Raw genomic sequence first — 27,209 nt, 5'->3', positions numbered from 1 at the left:
TAGTATGTATCATTAACGATATCTTTAATTATATCATCCTCTAGTGTGTACGTACAAAATTATGCGCGTTCCCGCAGGTCATAAGATATATCCTTCATCGTCTGTCCATGCATAGATAATGGAGCATGACACCAAAGCAGTATGGCCCCTGCTCCTATTGCTGCCTGCATCAGGAAGTGTGTATGCACTTGCCGATGCCAGTACCCCCCCCCCCGGGTCCCATCAGAAACTAGGTCGCTGAGCTGGGTAGAGAGCCTGGCCCCCTCCAGCAGATTTGCCCCCCCTTGACACCACTGAATATAGTTTTACCAGTAGCGCACGCAGGGGGGGGGTTTCTGAGTACCCAGAAACCCCCCCCAGGAGTCTAATGGCCCTCATCTGAAAGCTAAGGGTCCCCTCTTTCCATGAATACAAGAATTGTAAAAATCGGTCCTTGGGAACCAGAGATATCTGACTTCAAAGCAGTGGTCCCCATCCAAGCATGTTAATTGTTATTCCCAGTAAGATATTTCAGGTTCTGTCTGACTTAGAGTTTTTCTGAGGGTATACCGTATCCCAAAAGCTGGGACTCTCTCCATTTAAAGGGCCATAGTAGCTTGTCTCTACTGTTCCCAGAACCAGAGATATCAGCCTTCCAGCAGCTGGTTACTGCCCCAGCTCCACACACCTGGTATGTAGTTTTATATACTCGTTGGCGGATTGCTCTGCCTCCTGAAGTCTGATCCCCTAGTCCCCAATACCATTTGGTAGGTGGGATTCTCTAGTTTTTAATTTCATTAAAATTTAAGAAATTTCTCTATTGTAACACAAGTGCTGATAAGCTGAAGTTGCTGATTAATTTCTTAGTAAATTATTAGATATATGAGAATTCTTCCAAGTCATCTCAGTTTTTCTGCCCCTAAGTCAAAGGTATACATTTACTAAATAGTGATTTTTTTTTTAGATGTAAGAGTTGTTGCCCATAGCAACCAATCAGACTGCACCTATCATTTATCTAGCCCAGTGGTGTCAAACTCATGGCCCTCTAGCTGCTGTGGAACTACACATCCCAGCATGCCCTGACACAGATGTTATATATTGGATTGCGAAAACTGTGCCAGGGCATGCTGGGATGTGTAGTTCCACAACAGCTGGCGGGCCATGAGTTTGACACCACTGATCTAGCCACTTCTAGAGGATAATAGCTAGAATCTGATTGCTTGCTACAGGCAACATCTCTCACACTTTAGTAAATTGACCCCAAGTTTGCTTTCTTTTCGTGTTTTAGGTTCCCTTTAAGTTGCAGAGGGAAAGGATTGTGCACATATTTTATCCCCATAATTCCCCATGGACGGCAATAGGTTTTATTTTTAAGACAACACAAATTATTGTAAAACCTGTTTGCATGTAGTAAAATGTATTACGTTTTGAGTTGTGTTATGTTTTGAGTTGCGTTATGGCTTCAAGATATCCCAAAATGATGTTTGCTATGCTTTTATGTGTTGCATAATATATATGAAAGTATAATGCAATGTTTTTCCTGTCCACAGGATGTCATCCTACTTGTGCTTTGTGCTTCTGGGCTGTTTGACTCTTACGGTATCTCTGTCAGAGGGTAAGCTTGGAATAGGTTTAAAGCAAAAATCATATACTCCCGCCAGCCACATTTCATTATATCTCACCAATATAATATATTTGCAACATTTTCTATTACTATGTGTATCTTTCTGTCTATCTTTGAACTGGCCAGCATCATGTTTATTCATCATGATCCATGTGGTACATTGGTAATTTGGGGTCCATGTCAGCAAGTGTCTTTAAAAAAAAAAAAAATTCTGTCAACCTTTTCTGAATGTCAACCTTTTGATTGTCGATTTTTCAATTTTGTCAAAGTCGATCTTTCGTATGTTCACCTTTTGGCCATATCCACCTGCTCTATGGTGGATATGGCCAATTTGTATTCTCTTGTGGATTCAGGTCATGGTCTCTTGAACTCTATTCTGGAATCTCTAGTAATGAAGGGCCCCTGGGTTTTCTTGTTTTGTAATCATCCAGATCTCGACAGATTCTCGAGGAATGCATATTTTGTCAGCATCCAAATACTGTAACTTGTCTCCTTGAATTGGAAACCTGTTACCTCTTCATCTCTTCCTGCATTTAAATGTCAGATTTGGCATGTGGCAGCCATCGGGGAGATAACTTATACTTCATGATAGAGCCACCATGGGTGAGATTTAATAGGATGAGAGATTCAGAAAGTGAGAGATTTGGGAAGAAATCTCCAGTTTTTTTAAAGCGGCAATCATTTACACTGCAAAAGCAGTTTGAATCTGCAGTGTAAATGATTGGGTGCCGGACGGCTCCCCGACAGTCGGGATTCTGACAGTCATTCCTCCGACGTCGGAATCCCGACTTCTCCCTCGTGGGGGTCCACGACCCCCATAGAGGGAGAATAAAATAGGTGGCAAGCGCAGCTTGCCACCGTGCCCGCAGCGTGGCAAGCGCAGCGAGCCCGCAAGGGGCTTCATTACGCTCACCATGCTGTGCAGTCGGGATTCCGACGTCTGACTAATGACTGTCGGAATCCCGACTGTCGGGGAAATATACCACACCCAATTGCCGCTTTAAATAAACCTGGAGATTTCTTCCCAAATCTCTCACTTTCTGAATCTCTCATCCTATTAAATCTCACCCCATATTTTTACTTAAGTTTTGGCCCCTTGTCTTACGGTGGAGAGCTGCATGCTATCTAACCCCCTTTTCATTTCACCCCTACCAATCTTACCAATTTTCTAATTTAGTGGTCTACGGCTAAATACTCAGGGCTGTATTCAATGCAGCCGGAGAGGGGGTTAAATGGCGGGAATCCCCATAAAAAAAGCAATCTTTGCCGTTTAACCCCCGCACCGGCCGCTCACCCTATTCTACGTTCCGGTGCGAATCCTCGCTGTCAGATGACGGTGAGGATTCCCCCAAACACCGTAGCTCGCGGCTAATGTAGGGAGCCTGCTGCATTAAGCATGGAGCCTCGCTGTTTTAATGGCTGCATACGCCGTTTACCCCTCACTCCAAAAACCTAGTGAGGGGGAAAAGGCATGTGCAGGGGTCAGTTGAATACTGACCCTGCGAGCTGTGACAGCGGGCAGTGTCACAATTTGCGAAAACCATTGAATACACCCCTCAATCTGCCCCTTCATCCACTCATCTTCCACTTTGACCCCCCTATACATACCTATGTTTATATTATTTTTAGATTATTATTAATAATAAAATTTGGTCTCCTTAACATAACGTCTACTATTATGCATCCATGTCCCTTCTACAGTGTGGATTTTTTTTTTATTGGACCTGGGAACGCAGTGATATTTTTCAGTTTATATTCTTGCTTTTTTTTTTACATGTGCCATACTTTTTGCTATTTTCCTTTCTGTATTCCTGAGTGACCATTCATAAAAGGAATTTCAGGGCTACAAATGGTGGGTGCTGATTGGTTATGAGCTGCTCACAACCAGTAAAATACTGCTGTCTTTTACAATGAACTACAACTCCTTTCAAACTTAAGCCCCGTAGACACTGGTTGTTATTCACCTGAAAGCCACACAGTTCAATCGTCTGAGCGGCCCAGTGTGTACGGGGCAGCGATGAACGGTGAGCGTTGCTGCGCGCTCCCACATCACCGCTGATGGACGCCACTCATCTGCTGGTAGTACCAGTTAGGCAGTGGAATGGACAGCTTTCCACAGCAGGGGCTTAACTAGATATTCACAGGCCCTATAGCAAAATCTTGTAAGGGCCCCCTATTTTGCAAGATATATATGTAAAACATATTACTTAAACAGCAAGATGAGCCCCCTTTATCTCTGGGCCCCATAGCAGCTGCAGCCCTTGTACCTATGGTAGTTACGCCCTTGTTCCATAGCTTCCTGCTATGGAAAGCTGTCCATCCTTGGGGAAATTGCTGGGCAGGGGGGAAAACGCTCAGCGATTGTCCCCATCATCGGGGGTCATACACGCTGGTCAATATTGCCCAGTGTGTATGGACCTTACAGTAATTAGCAACGGCCATTCCATCACACGAATAGTGTCCAAACTCACATATCTAATTACACTTATGCTTATGGGGTATTTTATGGAAGCTTCTACAATTGAAAAGAGGTGATGTTGCCCATAACAACCAATCAGATTCTGTGTATTATTTTCTAGCAAGCAATAGAAAAATTATAGAAAGAGTCTGATTGGTGCTATGAGCAACATCTTCATTTTAAGACACTTTAGTACATTTACCCCTCAGCGTGGGTCACTGTAGTCATAGTAATTATAATTTTACAATTGTAGTTTATACAAATTCCTCATTTGGTGGATGGTGGTCGTCTAGGGCTCCAATCTCACTAGATTTGTATGAAATATAAATTCCCCTTAAAATCAGTGTCCCACTTTGCTGAATATGCAGCCCAATGTCTCTAAATTTCATTTGTGTTAGGCTGGTTTCACACACTCCGGCTCCTGCCGGACGGTGAAATCCCGCACGGCCAGGGAGCCGTGCCATACACAGTAGTTTATGATGGAGGGGATGGCCACAGCCCAGCAGCCGTCCCTTCCAGTGGCGGGATCTGGCTGCAACCGTGCGGCCGGGCCGTGGCCGTCCCGTGTGAATGGACACAATAGTGTCCATTCACAACTAATGTGTGCGGCACGGCTCCCTGGTCGTGCGGGATTTGGCCGTCCGGCAGGAGCCGGAGTGTGTGAAACCGGCCTTACACTGTTATGTAACTAAATTGAGGTTTATGGATCATAAAAGCTGGGAAGCTGATTCACAGATGTAATTCTTTTCCCAGTTGAAAACTTTAAAGAACTCACAGCGACTGTTTAGTCTCTGTTATGTCATTGCTACAAATAAACTATAATAGCTAAAGGTTAGTACTTCAATTTTCAAATAGCTACATAGTGTATACTATCCACCATTAATGCAACTTATACATATTGACATTTGACTAATTTTATAAAGTCCTTGTTTTATTGTCAAAGTGTGTTTATCTTATTGTTAAGTACACAGGGATCACAAAATTAGTCTCATTTATTTGAACACAAAAAATATCCACTATTGTACTGTGTGTAGGGCAAAAGGCATAATGCAATTAAGCTGTGGTTTTGATTCATCTCAATACATTTACATACTGTATACTGTACTGTATTATTATTATTCTTTTGGCAGCTGCCCCCCGTGCCGCATGTCCTCCAGGATGGTTTTTCTACAAATCTCACTGCTATGGCTATTTCCGCTTCCGTCTGCCATGGTCTGAAGCAGAGGTGAGAGACAGCACATGAAAGTCAGGATAAAGGGTGGTAACTATTCAGATACTCAAATTCAGTTATTTTTGCATTCGCTCTCATGGCCAAGCAATCATCATTTTAGAAGAGCCAAAACTAGGGTTTCTGTTACCTGGCAGTAATGTGGCACCCCCATTTAGTATCATGGTTGATAACCTAGTGGCACCCACCCTAATGCCTGGACCTCCTCTCTCCAATGCCAACAACCAGCTGGCTGATTTCAGGCAATGGCAGCGGCCCAGACCACAGTACATACCCCCCCCCCCCCCCCAAGCCCACCACACACATGAATGGGTGCTGTGAGTAGGCTACAGCCTGGTCCTATTGTACCTGGTTGCCCTGAGCCGGAGAGACAGAGAGACTGCACTACGTGACTGCAATACTCTCAGTGAGAGTATTAGTTATTTACTAAAGGGATTCTGCTGCTGTCGCATGCCCAATTGCAGCAACAGTTCATTTGCTTGTTGGATGTAGCGCAGCCAAAAACAATTAAATACCCCAACTCGCAATGTATCAATGTTCATTATAAGATACATTGTCCCCTTTTTCTTGCAGTTTGAGTGTGTCAGCTATGGACATGGTGCACATTTAGCCTCCATCTTAGATGACTCTGAAGCATCCATTATTGCAAGTCATGTGGCTGCTTACCAAAACACTATAGATGTCTGGACTGGACTTCATGATCCTGAACAGGTGAGATTAAACTTTCTATTGATGTAAGGTGCCCATACACGGTTCGTTTGCACCATGCGATGCATGCACCCATGGGCATCTCATCGCACAGTACAAAAAGTATGGACTGCACATAGTTTTTGTACTGCCTTCTGTTCGCATCGCATTGCATGCAAAATGCATGCCGTGTGATGTGATGCAATCCAGCCCATAACGGATGCGATCATCGCACCGTGTATGGGCACCTGTAGCCTTACAAATCCATTCATTATCTTGTGTTGACAATAACGTTGTAAGTAGCCAACTACAAAACCGGATGATCTAAAAAAAAAATGATCGGCTCTTGAATCCTATATCACTATTTGTCATCATGGACATGTGATATTTTTACTACTACCACTACAAGTTTTTACTGACAAAATATAAATGATAGCAATAAATTAAATAGTACCTTATGCACATGTGTGCATTCATCTCATCAAGAACCTTCTGGGTTAAAATATGAACTAGCTCAGTTTGTACAGTTCATGGTTTACTCACTACTAATAGTGCTGTGAAAACTCACTTACAATTGCAAATGAAATAGATCAGGGGTCCTCAAACTATTTTGCTCTGGGACCCCATCAGAAAATAAAAATAATGACAGGACCCCAGCAAGTTACTGCAGAAGGTCATCACATCAAATGTGTAATCAGCAGACAGCACATACATGGCAGCATTGTGGAGGCACAAATGATGGGAGGAGTCTAAAATAACAGACAATTCAACAGATTGTTTAGACTCCACTGACTGAGATTAGAAAAGTCATCAGCCTGATGGTCAGCAACATTGACAAGCGACCCCAAGGTGAGAAGGTCGGGACCCACAGTTTGAGAACCGCTGAAATAGAATATTGAAGGTGTTGCATAGTTCCTAATATGAGGAAATAAAATGTCACGTGCAGTCAGTTAGGTGTCTCATCCTTTGACAAGGATCACAATACACGTTTCTTTATGTACTAAAATCCCTGATACTAGAAAGTTACAATATTGTAAATACCAGTACTGCTGCTTTGTCTAATTACTGTCCTATTCACTCAGAACCGCCGTTGGAAATGGAATGATGGGTCAATGTACAATTATCGTTCCTGGAAGAGTGGTGAACCCAATAACCTAAATAATATTGAAAACTGCGGGGAGCTAACTAAAGAAACCAGTGAGTATTGGTCTCTGGAACATGGACTTCCATATCTAAGAACATCCTACATAAAGACTAAAGTATCTAGTGATGTGGTTTCTATCCCCATAAATAACTTTATGTGCAAGGTGACAATGCTCCAGCCAATCAGCTCCAATATGTAAATTTATAGTTAGGAGCTGATTGGCTGGAGCATTATCACCTTGCACATAACATTCTTTATGCGGATAGATACCACTTCTCCAAGCTTCATACATTTACCCCTGACTTCCATATCTAACAGCATATTACAGATTGTCTGCAGACTACAGTATTTAGTGATGGGATACAGATGGAGCTGGCGTCATGCTTGCAGGGGCTGGCGATTCCATCACCAGCCCCAGGCAGGCCCCGCCAGCAACAGAAGGGGGCGCGCACGCATGAGATGCTTGCGTCCCATTCTGAGAGCTCCCCGCCGCCGTCTGCCGCCTCCCCGGTCCCCACCGCCACCCCGAACCCCCCCTAACCCTGCCCGTCTCCCTGAAGCGGAGACAGGCAGGGTCATACCACCCAGCAGCCGAGTGACTGGGATGCGCGTGTGTGTGAGACAGTCTGATGGAGTCCCTCTTCGCCAGCACTCGCCAGCGGGGAGGTTCTGGCGAGTGCCAGCAATAAAATCCTGTGTTTAGGATGCTGGAGGTCATAATTCCGACCCAGGCATCCCAATAGTGAAAATGTTGACAAAGGCCCTGGAGGCACACTAACCCTCTCACCCTAACCTTCCCTTCTAGCTATCTAACCCTAACCCCCCTCTTCATCCTGACCCTAATGTCCAAATTGGCTACTTTTCACCCGATTCCGACAAATGTTTGGCATCCAATTCAATTTGTGATCCTGTGCGCATCGAATCGGAGGACGGACCTGCTGCCTGTCCGACCTCTGACTCTGACACCCTCCCGGCAGTGGGAAATGGGGTCATATGCGATACATCACATGTCAAAGGACCACATGCAATACATTGGGCAGCTCAACGGGGATCAGAAGGCCATACACTGCTGCAAGAAGTCGCAGTAGTGTATGGCCACCTTTACCATCCCGGCTAGTACATAGCCCCCGCCGCCTAAACCTAACCCCTCCTGCTCACAGCCCAACCTTACCTCCTCCTTGTAGGTGCCTTAGCCTTCCTGCCCCATCCTAACCCTCTCCTACCTGCATCCTAACCACCCCCACTAGTGCCTAAACCTAACTCCCCCTTTCCCGAGCATCTACTAGCTAGACACGCACATTTACCAATTCGGATCCCAACTGTCAGTATTCCAGCGTCGGGATCTAAATATCTCAATGTGGAGTAGCCATGCTAATTATGGACTTGTGTAGAACTGTTAGATACAGTAAGTAGTTGGTTCAAAGATTCAGTTACACTCTTATTTATTCTCTTTGTTTCTTTAGAATTCACCCAATGGAATGATGCTCCTTGTAAAGAGGAAAACCACTTTGTGTGCAAATACAAACCGTAAGAGTTTGATCCAAGTCTGGGATATACCGGGAGGCGGCTCACGATATATGTACTTTTTACTGCTCACTGGAAATCTGAATAAATCTCTCTCCCCAAATCAGTGGTGTTTAGTGATCACTAACATAACATTGGGTTTATTGTGAAGTGATGAGTTGGGAAATGTGAAAATAATGAGCAATTGTATTTGGAGGACAGGTGCATAAGGTATAGCCCAACATTATTTACATATACGTATTCCGATTTGTTTTTCTCCAGAGCAAATACACGCACCAATAATATGCTGGTTGTACCGGTGTCAAAAGTGTAAAGATCCATTCATCACTAACTCATGAATGACAATACCTAATTGTTCAATAATTACAATCTCAATGACAAATAGATTAAGCTTTCAGTGAATAGACAGTAACAAGATATGTGATGCATCATGTGATCTCGCAGCAGTGGCTGGGTGTCAGCGTTCACCCCGAGGACTGAGAGTGAGGAGCTGAGCCAGACCCCGCATAGACTGACAGATCATTTGACTGAAACGGTGAGAATTCTGAGGGAAAACTATTAGATTACGGTAGATACATGCTAACCAGGTTACCATGCTCACTAATCTAGGCCTATACTGTACAGTGCCATCTCTATATCACACTTATGATGTAGCTGCTAATTTTATTAGTCATTCATATTTGAAATGATGTAGGTTTGGCAAAGAAGCGATTTTTCAGAAATAACATATTATAACAGCATGTTACCAAAGCAGCTACAAAAAGGGCCCGGTTTTGTTTGTATGGAATTGCAAGGCCACTTCCAGCTCCATCTAATTAAATTATAACACAGGATGAGGTGTCTGTTGGAGATAGATGCCTTCTATTACTATTACCGAAGATCCAAATTCTGCATTTGATGACACAGGCTCGGATCACCATCGCGACCTTGTCGTGATTCATGATGGTTATAGGTACTGGCCAGCGCCTGTAAGCGAAGTCTACTCCGGCTGGCCATAGTATCTGGGAATGGCATTGAGTGCTACCACAGTGAGGAGAGGTGTAAACTGGCTAATGGCTAACAAGCACAGGCCACACCAAGAAATGCACCATTAGCTGAGGAGAGGTCACTAGTGATGAGCACAGAGGAAATTAGAAGAATCATCACTTTCAATTAACATTTTTAAAGTACTGTATCACCATATATTAAGTTATACTTTTCTACTTTTTATTTTTTTAAACATTGCAAATCAGGTCAAAAATCAGATTGCCAGCATTAATCTTATTGGCCGGATGTTGATTTGGACATGAGTCTGTTTGTGCCAAACATACAATCAATGCTTTTTGAAACACAGCGCATGCTGCAAAACTTACAACCAAATTCCGAGCTAAACTAAAGTTGAACTAACAGTCACTAATGCCTGGGTTGGTGTATGTGGGGGGTCGGGGTGCAACAGGGGGATGCATGTTTAAAATGAGTAAAGTAAGCATGCCCATGCAAATGTAACAAACCCTCTTCTGATGTGTGCTTGGAAACATTTAGATACATCTTCTATTATGCATTCATCCTTGGCACATATGTATGTATGTATGTATATATGTATGTATGTATATACTGTACATTTACAAAGTTTACAAAAATTAATTATATATACAGTAGATACCAATCCCCCGAGCACACCAGTCTCCTTGCTAAAATAATTAGCCGCAATCTGTTCAGGGTGGTCAACTGTGAAAAATTATTTTGGCACCGATGACAGAGCCATCTCTAGTCCCAAGCTAATTTGCAGTGGAACATTTCATAGCATAGTGGGTGCAGTTGGTATTATGGATTATAAAAATAGATGACTATGGGGGCTGTCAGTACATTCCAGAGAAGGAAACTGCAGCCGCCAACATTGCAGCATTGTTACCTGCATTGTGGAGGAAAACTTGCGGTGCTCAGGGTACTGCAGAGGTATATCCATTAGGGCATGTTGGGTGGTGTTTATGGAACCGCTATGCCCATTAATGCTAGTGGCTATTGAGGAATATGTAATTTCACACTAGCTTACATAGCTTAGGGTTAATAGAAATGTTATTATTGTTCTAAAGAACCAGCTATTTCTTTCTGAAATTTTTAAATTAATTTTATTTATTGATTCATCAAGTTGATTATGACAGGTGTTATTGCCCCAGGAATAGCTGCACCTATAAGCAGTAGATTTTAAGTTGCAAACATATTTGTCTAATATTTCCAACTCAATGTTCCCATGTATAGATACATGTGTTATGCTGGCCATGCACTAGATCACTGGTTCTCAAACTTGGTCCCCACACGGTTCACGTTTTCCAAGTCACCCAACTGGTGCACTCATTACTCACTGACACATTTTAAGGTTTAAGATCAAGATCCACAGGTGGAGATAATTATTTCACTTTCTGTGTTTCTGTGAGGAGACCTGCAAAACATGCACGGTGTGGGGTCCTGAGGATGGAGTTTGAGAACCTGTACACTAGGTCAACTTTCATCCAAGTAGTTCATTGGGTGGGCTAAAAATGTGGTACTGTATGGGAGCAAATGAAAACCATCAATTTTCTCACAAATCCACAAAAATTGTCAAAAACATTCAGTCAAATTGTTCAAATCAAACAAATGCAACTACAGTGCAAGTCTAAGAGACAGTTTTTGTCCGTTTTCAGATTTTGGGAGCAAATGACTGAATTACAAATTACATTTGCTCCCAACCAGTACCACATTTTTATTCCATCCAACTAGTTGGATGACAGTTGGTCCAGAATATGGCCAGCGTAAGTCTATGTTCTGGCCAATTCTTGTAAAATTTTAAATGAAATCCTAGTCCAGCAGTCATTGAAAATCTTTTTTTTTTTTTTCAAATGTTGTTTATTACAGCTCTCCTTTACTACCTCGAATTAATAGATATATACAATAATATGAAGATGGTATCTGTGAGACATACAATATTGTTCCACTCCTCTAAAACGGAGGTCTGTTTGCTTTCCGCCTGCTTCGAATGAAATCACTGTATGCCTGAACCCAGTTCCATGGTGAGAAATGTAGTACACACACAAAATAATAATAATCACTGAAACAAGAAAAAAAAAAGCTATCAGTAGTTCCAGCTGTGAAAACATGACATCTGCGATCAAATGGATTAAAACATTAATAATTCAAAGTGCAATATTTAAAGGGGCTTACTTGATTATTTAATATTTGATTAGTTAAAAGCTAAATGACATCTCTAACGTGAGGTAACATTAATTTTTCAACCACTGTAGGTTTCTTAATACTGTTGTCATCTATTCCCTTGGGATCATACAATAAACATAGTTTGACTAACATTGGTGCTCCAATTTTTCTGTTTCTGCTGAAATTTAGATAGCCTGGTGTATGACTCATCTGCACATATACAACTGGAAGAGTTATGTCGAAACATAGACTTTTTGATACTACAAATATACATTTTAACGCATTGGACCAAATGGAGATGGGTGCCCATCGATAATAATAGAACCAAAAAAGTACTTGCTAAGTAACAGAGCAATTGGTCCAGCTCACCAATATATAAATCAAAAAAGTTTTTTTCTACTTCAAAGTCAGTCAGCAGAAAAGATTTAGTAGAAGTAGTCACTCATCCATTAGCAGGGTATTCCAAAAGAGACACCCTTTAGACAGCCTGTCTAAGGCACAGGAGAGAGGGGGGGGGGGGGGGACGACTCCCATAGCTGAGCTGCCAGTGTGATTTGTTTGAAACCTTGTTGTATTCAGCCCACAGCAAACGTTTGGCATGGATGACACACATTGAATTGTCTTATGGAAACTGATATGCTTTTAACATATTAGAATGTTGGGCACCCCAATTGTCATATATATAGGTAAGTAGGTGTATCCAGCCTAGAAGGATGGATACGTTTAGATTAAAGGTCTAAACCAATAACCATATGTATTAAGGGCCTTATTCTAGTTCACTCTTTCGGACAAAATCCTTCTTAGATGGACAAAACCATGTGCACTGCAGGAGGGCAGATGTAACATGTGCAGAGAGAATTAGATTTGGGTGAGTTATTTTGTTTCTGTGCAGGGAAAACACTGACTGTTTTATTTTTACACTGCAATATACTGTAGATCTCACTTTGAAGTAAAACCCCACCCAAAGCTAATTCTCTCTGCACAAGTAACATCTCACTGCACTTGCCACGCTTCGGGCTCGGTGGCTCGCTGCGCTCGCCACACTATATAAAATCAACTCCACGCAGACGCGGATAGTGGGGGTATGAAAAGGTCGGAGGACGCGTACCGCTGCGCTCGCCACGCTTCGGGTTGGCGTTCATCGTGGGGTGGTGTTAACAATGGGGGGGCATTTGACATAGAAATTACCCATCAGGGTGGGTATACAATCAAAAATTGGGTATGGGGGGTATGGGGGGGGCATTTAACATTACATACAATGCTTACAAAGTAAAATCTGGTCCGTCGCGTTGGTCGCATTATAATGGCATGCGATGGGAATGCGATGGGAAACCTCAAAAAAGCCTGAAAATCGGGTCCGTCGGGTCCCCTCGCATACCTAAAGTTAAGGTATGCGATGGGACCCGATGGGCGCCGTGCTAGGAAACAAGTACCCATACTACTATTTCCCTTCAAACGCCAGAAGGCTGCGCATGTGACGCCAAACACATTGATACCAAACATGAGGGAAAGAAAATATGTTTTCACCTGAAACTATGTATAGTGCATTTTAAGCTAAATGGCTATATTTTATTATTATGAGAGTATAAGACTATGTGTAACATTATAACTGCTATTTACAAGTGTATATTCTCTCGCTGCCTATGCACTTTATGCAAATACGCAAACGCAAATGGCGCCCATGATACTCTAAGGTGTGTTTAGATGCAATTCAACTTCAACAATGTATATGCACTAGTAAGCCCGCTCAAAGCAAATGCTTCGAGACCTAGTCTGCTACCTTGGGATTGCCTCTGTGTTTGTGCAGGTGAGAGAGAGAAAGTGATGTAGTTTCACTCCCTGTCAAGAGATGGAGATTGTCCTTTAAGATGATATGGTAGTGTGCAAAGTTTGAAGTGTTCGAGAGTTATTGTTGAACACACACACACACACACACACACACACACACACACACATCATTCAATTATAGTTATGTAGATTAGCTTAATCTGCGGAGGACCGAACCTGTACATATCAAGCTATTATAAGGTAACGATTATGGCAGTGCAATACAATGTATTTAGTTGGATGTGTTAAACTTTGGCACTTTAGCCGCCAGCACTAAAGAACATAATAAAACTATGGGATTTACAAACTACAATTAATCCCTTTGCACAATAAAAGTGTAACACTACCCAAACATTCTAACGTATGCTATGTCTTCGCTGTGATCCCCTAATTATTAACAGAGCAAGTAACAGAACTTTACAGATTACTTATTCTTACAGGTATATAAGTATAACAATATTCAGAAGTCTTGGAGCAGCGAATACATATATAGGCATTTCATCAAAGAATTCATGAATATTTGGTCAGCAAACACAAGACATAGAGAATATTTTATACTTACACTAACAGGCACCAGAGACTCGAAATAACAGATATTCCAACACCTGTATGGCTGGTCTTTCATAGTGCTTAGGAAAGTTTTAATGACTGATTTTCTCAAATTTTTACTAGGCATCTTGTATTCCTCCTAATGTATTTTTAAAATAAGTCCCTGTTCTGTAGTTCCTTTCTATATCATCTATCCAATTGAAGGATCAATCCATTCACTGTTTTATGGTGTGTACACACTGTGCTATTTGCATTGCCGATTTTGACTATATAGTCAAAATCGCATAGCACATAATGCAAATCGCACCGTGCTTTGTAGCACTCTTTACCAATTTGATCCTGATGTGTGGCCCTGCGGCATCGGAATCTAATGTAGAAATAGACTGCAGCACAGTCTATTTCTAATATCTCGGTATGAGGGCCATGCTGCTCAATGCAGCATGTCCCCCAGCACCGTGCCACCGTCCCTCACTCCCTGCCAGCATTTCGAATTGAGATCAGCACCGTGTGTACACAACTTTAGTCTCTGTCTCTGCACATTTTGCAGGTTTTTTTAAGACACAATGGGGGTTATTCTGCTTGGTACGGTGGGACCGTATACGGGCGGATCGGGGTTTTTTTCCATCTGCGCATGCGTAGCTTTCACTATGCGCATGTGCGGCGACATCACACCGCTCACGGACGGGTCTCTCCGTGCGAAAAAACCTGTCCGCAAGAGTACGGTCATTGTGGGCGGCATGTGGGCGTTTTTAGGGGAGCGGCCGGAATAATGGGGAAAACTGGGCGTACACGGGGGTGTGCTCCAAAAATGTACGGTGCTACAACTGCCTCGATCGGCGAACGCACCGTGCATTTTGGCCCAAAAACAGGCGGACACCAAAGATAGTTCCAGACCACCCCTAGAGATACCGCATGATAGCGGATGCCTGGGTCTGCTAATTAACGCTGATTACTACACAAACACATACACCTGAATGTAATAAGCAATGCTGCAGGCTATTAAGTGAAAACCATGATTTCACGGGAAGCGGTCATCTATTAGAATGAACTTAGGTCTACAGTCATTAGGTCGACCCCACTAGGTCGACTAGCAGGAAGGTCGACCTGACTTAAGGTCGACATGGGCCAAGGTCGACATGACTTAAGGACGAATTTGCATAAAGGTCGACATGAGGAAGGTCGACTGGTCATAAGGTTGACATGGGGTTTTTCACTGTTTTTTGAGCCGACATGTGCCGACAGGCGGTATTTCATGCCCTACCATCCACTAGGGCGTGGTGGGAGAATAAAATAGTGTGCCGAGCGCAGCGAGGCACCGTGCCCGAAGCATTGCGAGCGATGCGAGGGTCCGATTCTCATTGCCAACTGTGTCCATGTCGACTGTGTCGACATTCGGATAAAAAAACAGTGAAAAACCCACGTCGACCTTATGATCAGTCGACCTTCCTCATGTCGACCTTTATGCAAATTCGACCTTAAGTCATGTCGACCTTGGCCCATGTCGACCTTAACTCAGGTCGACCTTCCTGCCAGTCGACCTAGTGGGGTCGACCTAATGACTGTAGACCTAAGTTCATTCTGACAGATGTACCGATTCCGATTTCACTACCTGCAAGCCACACACAGCCCTCAAACACATTGGAAGCATATCTTTCTACACTTCAACATGTAAAGGTTGGTTTCATTTTAGGTAAGATTCATTCAAAGACCTGCTTATATATGTCAAGGTAGTTATTTTATAACCATCTACACCCATTCAGAAAGTGTTTTTGTATACTTTAAAAAGCAGGACACTCAATTCACAGAAGTTGACATGTGTCAACTTTTTCACTGTAGCACAAACATAACAGTTTTTTATATGGAAAAAGACATATAAACCACTTCTAAGAGCAACAATGATGTTTTTGGACTCAATTTCTACTTGCACTTTGGCGTAAGCTCAGATATAAGGAAGGTGTCGGTGTGAAAACGGACGAGACCCGTTTGTATATGGTGGCGTACGCTCTGTTGTACGCCAGTTAACGGTGGCTAAGAGGAGATCCGTCCGTGCACGGTGGCGTACGCTCAAGTGTACGCCACTCCCCATTGTCGGTTTTTGTGACCGTCCGTGTGCGGCTGTTCTGTGGGCGGACTTTCGCTTACCGTCCGCGTACGGGAAACGTACGGTGAAACGGACCGTACATACGTTTCACCGACCTAACCAGAATAAGGCCCAATATGTCTGCGTTGGTCCTACTCGCAACCAGGCCCTCTGTGTTTGTTCACTCTCAGATGGTATCCTCCGGATGGTAGACAGGGCATAGTTAGACAGTCCTATGGATGGTAGATAGACAGTGAATGTGTCAACACCAGGGTAAAAAATTCTACAGTTAAACGGTCGACAGAGTCCAAAGTTAGACATGGTCAAAAGGTTGACATGCATATGATCGACATAGAAAAGGGTTAACATAATAACTTTAAAAAAAAAATGATGTTAGGGTTAGGCTTAAGCTACCACAGGGGATGTTAAGAACCTGGCCAGAGGTTTAGGGTAAGGCTGCAAGGAGGAGAGAGTTATGGCAATGCCCAAGGAGGAGGGCTAAGATAAGGTTGTCAGGAGGGTACAGTTAGGGCTATGCCCTAGGAAGGGAGGCTTAGGTTAAGGCTGCCATGAGGGGTACAGTTAGGGCTATGCACTAGGGAGAAAGTTAGGTTAAGGCTGCCAGAAGGGGGCAGTTAGGGCTATGAACTAGGGGCAGGGCTAGGGTAAATTTGCCAGTAGGGGACAGATAGGGCCATTCACTGGGAGGGAGGGTTAGCGCAGGTCTGCCCAGGAGGCGACAGGGCTATGCACTAAGGGGAGGGTTAGGCTGCCAGGAGGAGCCAGTTAGGGCTATGCACTAGGGGGAGGCTTAGAGTAAAGGTGCCCATACACGCACCGATTTTGTGTGCTGTGTGTTTTTGTACTTTAAGCTACCATGTGATTTTGGCACTTGAAGCGGCCACCTATCCCACATCCCCCTAGACCAAGGGGTGTTCGGGCACTAGGCCTGTGGGTAAAGTCAGGCCCTTCTGGCCTGTGGGAACATCAGTCGGGCCCTCTCAGCCTGTGGGCATTTAATTATCAGGCCCTGAAAGTCCTGTGGCGCCTACTAGGTTGGTCATTAGGCCTGTAGCACCATAACCGGACGCAAGGCCCAAGTCCCCTGTATGTCGAGCACTAGGCCCGTGGGCTTATTTAGTTAGGCCTGGGCCCTCATACCAGGCCCCCAGTCCTGTGCCCCCATTCAGGCCTCTAGGTCTGTGCCCCATTCAGGCACTAGGCCCATGGCCACTTTCAGGCACTAGGCCTGAGCTGCAGTCAGGTTTTGTAGGATTGTAAGTGAATCTGGCACTAGGCCAAAGTCACTGGTGTAATTAATAGGTAGGCACTAGGCCTGAGGGTGTTATTTAGGCCCGTAGGCCTGCAGGTGAATAGGGGCGGCACTAGGCCCCATATTGTGATTCCTTGCAGAGCGAGTGGTTTCCGTGGGTGTGTGGGGTTAAGAGGTGGACAGGCTGTGCAGCAGTCCCCTCGCTAGTCCCCAAGTAGGAAAAGGGAATATTTAGAGTGTTAGCTGGCCAGCTCTAGCTACGTAGAGAGTGTAACATCGGAAAATAGGCAGAGGTTTGATGCAATTGTTTGGTGGTAAATTCTTGTACTGTATTGTTTTGTTTTGTATTGTATGTTTGTTTGTTCGTGCTGAGCCAAGTTGTTTAGTCTGTTTTTGTATAGTTGTGTCGCACCACACATACTTAGTTCTAGGGCTTTGTTTTATAGTTATAATAGTTGTGTCACGTTTAGGTTCAGTTCGGCTCTGCATGAGTCTAGTGTTCTTGTCTCCTTAAAGGGACCTGGTTGAAGACGGTGAGTGTGTCATCTTATCCATCCATCTCTGTGTGTCCATCTCTGCCTATCTCCCTTCCTTCTTCATTCAGGGCGTACTTGGACCTTGCACTCCTGTTCAAGGTCAAGGCCTCAGCTAGGTGCGCGATTGTCAATAGGTGACACTCCGGGCTCTGCAAGTGCCGATGATGACTTTCCCCGGAACCCGAAGATTCCTTTTGTAGAGACATTGCGGGATGGAGGGTGCATCGGTCTGCGCTAAGGAGGAACCAGACTCACCACCTCTCCTTCCTCCTAGGTGTTTGTGTCCGGATGCCATAGTTTTTCCAGGACAGTGGTTCATCACGGCCTGAAGGTGAGAGGGTGCGGTGCAGGTAAGTGGTCCGAAGACACCTGCACGGCCACAGGCACCACACCGCACCGCCACACACCCCTCTCACATACTCATAAATGAAAAGCCTAATCAAGGGTATGGGAGAGAAAAAAGGTTGGAACCGCTGAGCTAGATTAAGTAACTTTAAGTCCACTTTGGTAAGCACTAAAGACTACTTCCTGCATGTACAGTATCTGTTCTGCTGGTCCAGAGGAAAAGGAAGAACTGCATTGGAGCACTTCGAGATACTGTATTTACTGAAACAAAGCAAAATAAAATTATATTAACAGATTTTAATTGTAGAGACTGAAATGGAAAATGTTACAAAGTTACCACAGCAGACTAGAAGTTTCCTTTTAGCCATGGGGACTGCCTGTTCCTCAGCTGCTCACCCTCACATTCTTCCTCTTCAGTTATGTCTGTGTAACTGCAACATCTCAGTTCTGTGTGTTGGGTCTCAGGTTACACTGCCTGTTTTTTGGCTGCGACCTACAATATCATACACATACACTTGAGGCTGAAGGACATAGAGGACGGAAGGCAGCAGCTGCGTTGCTGTGTATGTATATGCCTCTCTACGCTTACGTACAGTACAGGTCTGCAGATCCCTGAGAAAAGGTGATTAACAGGTGGGTCTCTGCTCCTGTAACCGTGGTTGTTGCTTCATTTCTTGATTTGTGTTAATATTAAATCTCTGCAGTTAACGTGATATTTCCCTATGTATTGTACACTGTGTCTACAGTATGTCAATGTGTAAACACAAATAGAATATTCTATATTAGTATTGCTAGTTGTCCCTGTGTGCACCTGTTTTGGAATGTACATCTGTTTAGTGTTGTTTGTCATGTAAATTGTTTTTTTTTGTAAGACCCTCCTATATGTAATATTTTGCTAACCATTTATCTTTGTTATTTTAACTTTTGGTTGTTTAGTTTGTTTATCAGATAGCTCATTCAGTGTACAGTACAGTACAGTACAGTGTCTTAGCTGAAATGTCTCTTAAATGTATGTTATTGTTTGTAATATAGCACACCCTTGCATTTACACATTTATGTTTTTGTATACATTTGCTTTATGACTCGTGTATACATCTTTTTGGTCATTACCTAAATCCTGGATGAGGGCTATAAGTGAAAAGATCAATATATGCCAAGGCCCATTCTTTGTACAAAGAATAAAGTTACCTATTCAGTTAAATGCAAGTTTAGAAGAAAGCTATTTTTTTCTGTCATTGACACGAAACAGTTACAACCTTCCTAACAATTGTGCATTGTATTCCAGAAGACATAACATTGTGGGGAGAACACAACATAGTGAATATAGAGTAATGATATTCAAAGTATTTGTGGGTACTATTTTAGATGTCCTTTTATGGGAAAGTCCTGGCATGTCATATGTGTGTTGGTGATTTGGGACTTTAAAAAAATGAAACATTTATTTGTAGGGTAGAAGGGGTAAAGGTCATAGGGTCGACAGCACTATGGTCAACATGCATTGGGTCGACCACTGAAGGTCGACATGCTGGCCAAGGTCGACACATGGGCTTAGTTCGACAGGTCATTAGGTGGACACAATCATTAGTGGGCTAATGATTGTGGGCCCACTGGGCTAGACCGACAGTCAAAAAGGTCGCATGGGTTTTTCACTTTTTTATCCAAATGTCGACAAAGTCGACATCCCTTGTGGGTGGTAGGGCATGAAATGTTGGCACATATCAGCTCTAAAAAATGAGGAAAACCCCATGTCGACCTTTTGACTGTCGACCTAGTCCATGTCTACCTAATAAAAAATAACTAATATCTACTTGTGTCTTGTCTACCTAATTCTGGTGTCGACCTAATGACTTGACGACCTCTCGGGAGGACTCGGGCATCCGAAATCCTGAGTCCCCCCGAGCCGCGCCAAACATCCCCTGAGCCTGCCGCCTTCCGCCTGACGCCTGCTTATTACTAATGGCAGCAGGGGCAGGGGAGCTCCGGGGTACAATCGCCAGAGCTGAGAGGTGAGGGGGATTGATGGGGAGGGGAGATCAGAGTCGCCACTGGGGGGGTGCCCAGACAGGTGATGCGCTAGTGGTGCACACCACTGTCGCACACCTTCATTTTAATAATCACTTTAGAGCAGCAGTATAATATGCTATGTATTATACTATGCAGTAATGAAGTTTTGCCTTATTTGCCTGAGTTACATTATCCTACAATTAGTTAGTATATTAGTTCAGGGTAGCCTCTTGTAGATGGGACTACAAGAAAGTCCATGGTGGCTTTCTGTGAGTGCACTGCAGGGGTTTTGTGTCGGAAGGAGATTTTGGCTTTAGGCTGACTGGCTGGCTCTGTAGCACAATGTACATAAAGTAATGGTCACATCAGTAAGTTCCATTATCACATCCATCTGGCAGCTACCTTAAGAACTTTACCCCCCCCCCCCCCACACACACAGTACATCGGGATAGGTGATAGCTAAAAAAGCATGGATTAAATTGGGCCTTCATTTTATTCCTTGGCTTTGATCTGCAAGGTGCCTCCCCCCAGTCCTGGCGCCCTAGGCTGCAGCCTAATCAGCCTAATGATTAATCCGGCACTGCTTATGTCTAGACTAAAGCCACCATACACTGGGCGATTCAGCTGCAATTTGGGCTCTTTTCTGAGGATTTTGGCAAACAATCGCAGAAAAAGAGATCAAATTGCAGATGAGCCTGACTTGCTCTGAAGAAGCTGGAGGTATAACTTCATGGAAACGCATTGAGCTATTATTATTCAAAGAGCACCTACCACCTGCCCACTTACTGGACATTACCCCAAGGACTACCATTATTGGACTGATCTACATATCCAAACTTATCTGGAGGCTGATCCGAGGCGACTTAAAGAACTGCCGGTTCATCCAGATATACCCACCATATCCATCTGGGACCGTGGATCACTGTAAACATCTATCATATCCACCTATCCAAATTGGACTACGGGACACCTGTCTACCTACCTGTCCCTGCAATAAGATTGGAACTACAGTCCTTGTCCAAAATTTCACCCAAACATCAAGTGATAATATGCTCTATATAATTTGACTGTTTATGACATATGGAATTCCACGCTGCTTTTTAACATGAATTTTATTGATATATTTTTATAACAATAAATTGTTATATTTGAAGAAACCGTTCTTATATTATTTCTCAGCCGGCGCTGGTACACACCTTCTTTTTTATACCACAAATAGGTTTGTACTACTCCACAGAAAAAAATAAAGTAATATATGGGTGCACTTATATTATCCTTTGTCACAGTATTCGTTTTTTATAAAAATTTACTTTTATTTTGGTCTAGATAAAATAGGTGAAATATTAAAACATAGTCAGTAGATGTGAAAAAGAAATGAAAGAATGTGAGTTAAAACAAGAAGAGCCACTGTTCTCATGCAGTCCTGTATTTACATGGTTAAAAGTGTCCCTGTGTGCTCAGCTATGCTCCCCTGGTTTTATTTTTATTTGTGGAAAGTGAGGCTTAGTTTTGTAATGACCATCCCAGTGTGTGGTTCTTTTACACAGTCTCACCGTTCTGTAATTGTTTCCTTGGTGTATAGTTGACACATGTATCAATTATTTTCTATATCTCACTTGTTATAGTATTCATTTGACATGTGTCAGATTTGCTATTCAGCTATTTGTCGATGTGTTTCACATTTATTATGAAATGCGGGGCTATGTATAGGCTCCTATGTTTTCTTGGAGACAGTGGAAGTTATCTTATTACAGATCACGTTTTCAATTAATTGCGGACATTTTTATATACTTTTACTTGTCCTGTTATTGGTAGAGAAAATAGGTTTTGTCCTGTACAGCCGTATTGCGGCTGAGAGAATTAATTCCTACATACAATAATTATTCAAACTGGTGCCGGAATTTCCTCTGTATATAATATATGGTACTTGTGTATTATAGCAGCGCCCCCGATGTGCATCGCGCAATGTTTTTATCGCGTCGCATCGCATGGCATGCATCGCATGGCATGCGATGCGATGCGACGCGATTTTTGCCCCCTATGTGATGAAAGATCGTATAAGCACCATAAAGGGTGCTTTTAAGCACCCTAATGGGTGCTTACAATGTGAAATGCACCCCCACGCCACCCCCCACTATAAACGTGAACCCGAAGCGTGGCGAGCGCAGCGAGCCCGCGCGGGGCGGCGGTACGCGTCCTCCGACCTTTTCATACCCCCACCATCCACGTCGGCGTGGAGTTGAGAATAGAAAGTGTGGCAAGCGCAGCGAGCCACCGTGCCCGAAGCGTGGCGAGGGGACGTGGATACCTTCACAGGTATCGGAGTCCCCTCGCGGGCTTCACAGGTATCCGCGTCCCCTCGCGGGGCTCGCTGCGCTCGCCACACTTTCTATTCTCAACTCCACGCCGACGTGGATAGTGGGGGTATGAAAAGGTCGGAGGACGCGTACCGCCGCCCCTCGCGGGCTCGCTGCGCTTGCCATGCTTCGGGTTCACGTTTATAGTGGGGGGGGGGGGGGCGTGGGGGTGCATTTCACATTGTAAGCACCCATTAGGGTGCTTATACAATGTTTAATCGCATCGCATCGCATTGTATGGCATTGTATGCCATGTACAATGTCATACAATTTTAAAATTGTATGACATGGTACAGTATCGCGTGATATCGCGTCGCATCGCATACCATCGTATGCCTTATGGTATGCGATGCGATGGGCGCTGCCAAAATACACAAGTACCTAATATACAAATAGGTTTGGCCTGAGCCCGTTAATAAATATATATAGTAAATACTGCTAGTGCATAAAAGATAATATGTTAGCAATGCACTAAAGAAAATACACCTTAGTCCTGTGCAGTATAAGGTAACATATATAAATGTAATTCAAGTGCACAGTCTGGAACCTGATCCCTAGATTTTTTGGTGGGCCCTTGGGAGGTGGGGCCCATCGGGGGTGTCCCCTGTGCCTCTGTAGGCTAGCCCAGCATTGTTCACCTCGGCTTTTCTCATGCTAACTATATGTTTTAACTCTCATAATTCCTTAATTTACATACTCCTGCTTTACCCTCCTCTGTCTCGCTTCAGCAGCCTTCTTTTTAATGTGAAGTTGTTGTTGCTCCCTAACCTTTCGCATACTTGGGCTACGTCCAAGATTTTACATGTTGCTAAACTTACAAGTAGTCTTGGTGCTGAGAGGGTCACTGCCAGAAAGAAGCATGGAAATACTGTACTGTACATGGAGAAATACATCACACAGAGAATGGGGATGTTTAAAACATTTAGGGCCTGAGATTGAAAATTTTTTGGTAGTGCAGCAGCCCCCTATCTGTATGGGGTATGGGTCATAGGGTCGACCCAATTAAGGTCGACACTCAATAGGTCGACCACTTTTGGTTGACAGGCCATAGGTTGACACTGTTGACTTAAGCATTGTCAGCTTTTTTAAGGTGTCGACCAACAGGGCCTGATTAAGGTCTGTGGGGGCCCTGGATGAAAAAGGTGTGTGTCCCCGACGTGGACATCACCCCCCCCCGGACAGAGGTATCAGGTGGGTGTAGGTCGATATGGGTTAGGTCGACAGGGTCTTTAGGTTGACACAAGCATTTACATGGGCAAGGTCGACAGTCAAAACATTCAATGTTTTTTTACCCGAATGTCGACACTGTTGTCATGGACACAGTTTGAAGTGCACCACATCCCTTCACATTGCTCCGGGCCACTATTTTATTCTCCCACCACGCCCTAGTGTCGGCTCAAAAAACCCATGTTGAACTTTTGACTGTTGACCTTGCCCATGTCGACCTAATGACCTGTCGACCTGCCCAAACCCATGTCGACCTAGACCCATGTCGACCTTGACCCATGTCGACCTTCCTGCATGTCGACCTAGTGGTGTTGACTCAATGCTTGTCTATCTAGTTGTTGTAGACCAAATGACCGTATCCCGCTCCCTCCATATTTACGTTTTTATGTTGGCTCCAGATTCCACTTTATATTTTATTACAATATTTTCTACCAGAAACCATGTAATGCCATGTAATGCTGTTCTTCCCATTCAATATCTCTAATGATCATGAGTGAAAAGGGTAGTAATAGTAGCAGTAGATTAAAGTCATTTTTTGTCAAATAAAGTACATTATGGTTTCATTTTTGGTGTGTAAACTGTGTTTTCTTTTTACAGTCTTTTGTTTAACAAATTGACACAATGGGAGTGAGACAGATTTGTACACAAACCTGATGTTTTATGTAAAAATATGCTGCTTTTTGGTCTGCGCATGTGCAGAACGTGCATGATTGACGTACTGCAACACACTGTAACGTAGCATATCATATGCAGATATAGCCGGAGTCATACACAGAAGTCATGTCACATATCTTTTCAAACAGCAAGAGCAAATGATTATCTGTTTTGTGAATAAGATGCAATTCAACAGAAAAAGGTGCACAAAAAGACACTTGGGCACTGTTGTGTCACATGGCATTCACACATTGGCCCTTATTCTGATTGAGTCGGAGGGCTGCGTGTGCGATATGTATTGTGTTTCGCATGTGCAGAGGCATTTCTGCACATGTGCGAATGTCCGAATACAGCGTGAATTCAGTACAGAAAACGATCGGTCGGAACAATACGAGCAGGGGGTGGAGAGGGGCGTGAAGGGCTGTTTGGGCTCATTACTATATGCGTATGCCCCCTTTCATGGGCGTTTCCATGAAAATACTGGGCGTACGTATGGTAATCCGGCCGTGATGCACGTGTGGGGGGCGGACAGCTGACATAGCCGGATGCCAGCTGCCCGCCCATATCCCTGCTTTCACACTGAGAAATATCCAAGCACTCGGAGCTGTCTGACCGCTCAGTCCATCATTCGATGGTCAGCGACCATCGGATGATGGGGGAGGTTCCCACAGATGGAAGAGTTGATCACATAAAACATCCACTCACGGTCCGTTCGCTCAGCGTCTTACCGCATTCGGAGGGTGTGAGAGATCCGTACGGTAGGTGGGGCTAAGAACACTCGGTGGCCGTCCGAAGTACTCATCCGTCCGAGTCAACTAGAATGTATAACACAACTCAGCGCACAGAGAAGAGATGTAAATGGACATATCTGTACCTGCTTACACACCTCCCATTATCGGACTCTGGATCCATTTGAAAATGATGGCCGAGGGCTGTGACCATCGCAAACAGTCATCCGATGCTACAGTACATCAGCACACTTGTACCACAGACATTGGAAAGAGGCATCTATTTCCTAAAAACTTCTGCAGTTTTAGAATATTTGTGGTATGGATTTGTACAGCCTGTTCCATGTGCAAGAATCTGGTCCACTATGTGAAATTGCACATTTAAACGTTTACGCTAATGTATTTCTGTGCATCTGTCCCCTGTATTGTCCTTGCACTTCCTCCCCTACTTTCTTTCCGCCACTAAATCTTTGTGCAGTCGTTGCCAACTTACTGACTCAGAAGTGGATTGTGACTGTTTACTTTGAGGAACATGGGCCAAATAAGTCCAGAGCCTCCACAGTTTTCAATATTCTCCAAATAGTTCTAGCAGCAGTGGTGTAGCAAAGTTACTGGTAGAACAAGTTATGATTTGTATGTTTGCAAATAAATTGCTTGTGAAATATGTGATGTTCCTGTTGCATCCAGACAGGTGCATATCTTTATAATAGGGAAACCTCAATTGTCATTGTTAAGGTGCGTACACACGTACCGATTTTTCTGTCTGATCTATCTGGTGGAAACAAAAATCTGGAAATGTATAGGAGCAAATGACAATCAAAGAATTGTTCCCAAACGCTTGAAAACAGACAGTGATCAGTCAGACAAATTGTTTAAATCATTCTGATATAACAAATTTATCAAAGCATATATTTTTTTCTGTTTTCCTGCATTTGGGTGGAAATATTTGATTATCATATGCTCCCATACATTTCCAGGGTTTTTTCCCCCACCAGATAGATCAGACAGAAAAATCTGTACGTGTGTACGCACCTTTAATCTGATTAGGTTCCAGTGGATTTGCGGCGCATGCTGCAAAGTACCGATGTTTGGTAATTTGCGCAAGTGCCAAACCTCTACATATGCAGTACAGGTCTGCAACGTCGGATGCAGATCGACAGTAGACTGTCAGTGATTGACAATCTGCTGCCATATAGGGGCGGTGACGATTACATCCTTTTTAGAAAATGGAGGCGTGCCGCGTGTTGCTGCCATTGTTGGAAGTGACGAGTTAGAATCTCTGGGCAGATGAAAGAGATAGGGACTGGGGTGCGTCTACTGCTTATAAGACAGGTACTGTATGTCTGTGTTAGCGCTGCATTGTGCTCTCCTAACAACCTGCACTTCCTGTCTCTAAAGTTCTCACGATGGCAGAAGCTCACCAGGCTGTAGCCTTCCAGTTTACTGTGACCCCTGATGGAATTGATCTACAGTTGGGACGTGATGCTCTGCGACATCTCTACCTGTCTAGCCTGATCGCCTGTAGAAAGCGCTTCATCACACTTAAGGTAACTGAGATACTGTATGATCTAGAATGGCAGAGTTGTTCTGCATAGGTCTGGGCCCTTTGCAGTCATAGTGAACCAACGTTGATATTTTGGTACCGTATCAATATACACAGCATCTAATGGTCTCAGAATATGCTGCTCATAATTTATAGTTGTCTGAAATAACATACTATGGGGTAGATTTATTAAGCTCGGTGAAGTGACAAAGTGTCTGTTTTTTATTACTGGTCAATCAGCTCCTAATTGTCATTTGGCAAACCAAGCTTGAGC

General features: G+C 43.7%; 2 protein-coding genes across 3 annotated transcripts in view; both read left to right on the top strand.

The window, feature by feature from the left end:
• Nucleotides 1-1,530: 1,530 nt before the first annotated feature.
• Nucleotides 1,531-8,729, top strand: LOC146072478 (regenerating islet-derived protein 4-like). The gene is made up of 5 exons (XM_083179707.1): nucleotides 1,531-1,594; nucleotides 5,192-5,286; nucleotides 5,863-6,000; nucleotides 7,059-7,173; nucleotides 8,584-8,729. The coding sequence occupies exons 1-5, from the start codon at nucleotides 1,531-1,533 to the stop codon at nucleotides 8,649-8,651; spliced, it is 480 nt and encodes a 159-aa protein (XP_083035833.1). The 3' UTR covers nucleotides 8,652-8,729.
• Nucleotides 8,730-18,849: 10,120 nt separating this feature from the next.
• CPT1B (carnitine palmitoyltransferase 1B) overlaps nucleotides 18,850-27,209 on the top strand; it is a 44,650-nt gene continuing 36,290 nt past the window's right edge. Inside the window, exons 1-2 of one of the 2 annotated variants that reach the window (XM_083183187.1) lie at nucleotides 18,850-19,044; nucleotides 26,791-26,939. In XM_083183187.1, the coding sequence (XP_083039313.1) occupies nucleotides 26,799-26,939 (141 nt within the window). In that variant the 5' untranslated portion in view covers nucleotides 18,850-19,044; nucleotides 26,791-26,798. Of the gene's footprint in view, nucleotides 19,056-26,790; nucleotides 26,940-27,209 lie in introns of both variants that reach the window. The other variant, XM_083183185.1, reaches the window with a different exon arrangement.

This window comes from Crinia signifera, chromosome 4 (assembly GCF_055691185.1).
Source record: "Crinia signifera chromosome 4, ASM5569118v1, whole genome shotgun sequence".
NCBI lineage: Eukaryota > Metazoa > Chordata > Amphibia > Anura > Myobatrachidae > Crinia > Crinia signifera.
The sequence above is the reverse complement of the archived record's forward strand: the minus strand, read 5'-3'. Positions and strand labels throughout refer to the sequence as shown.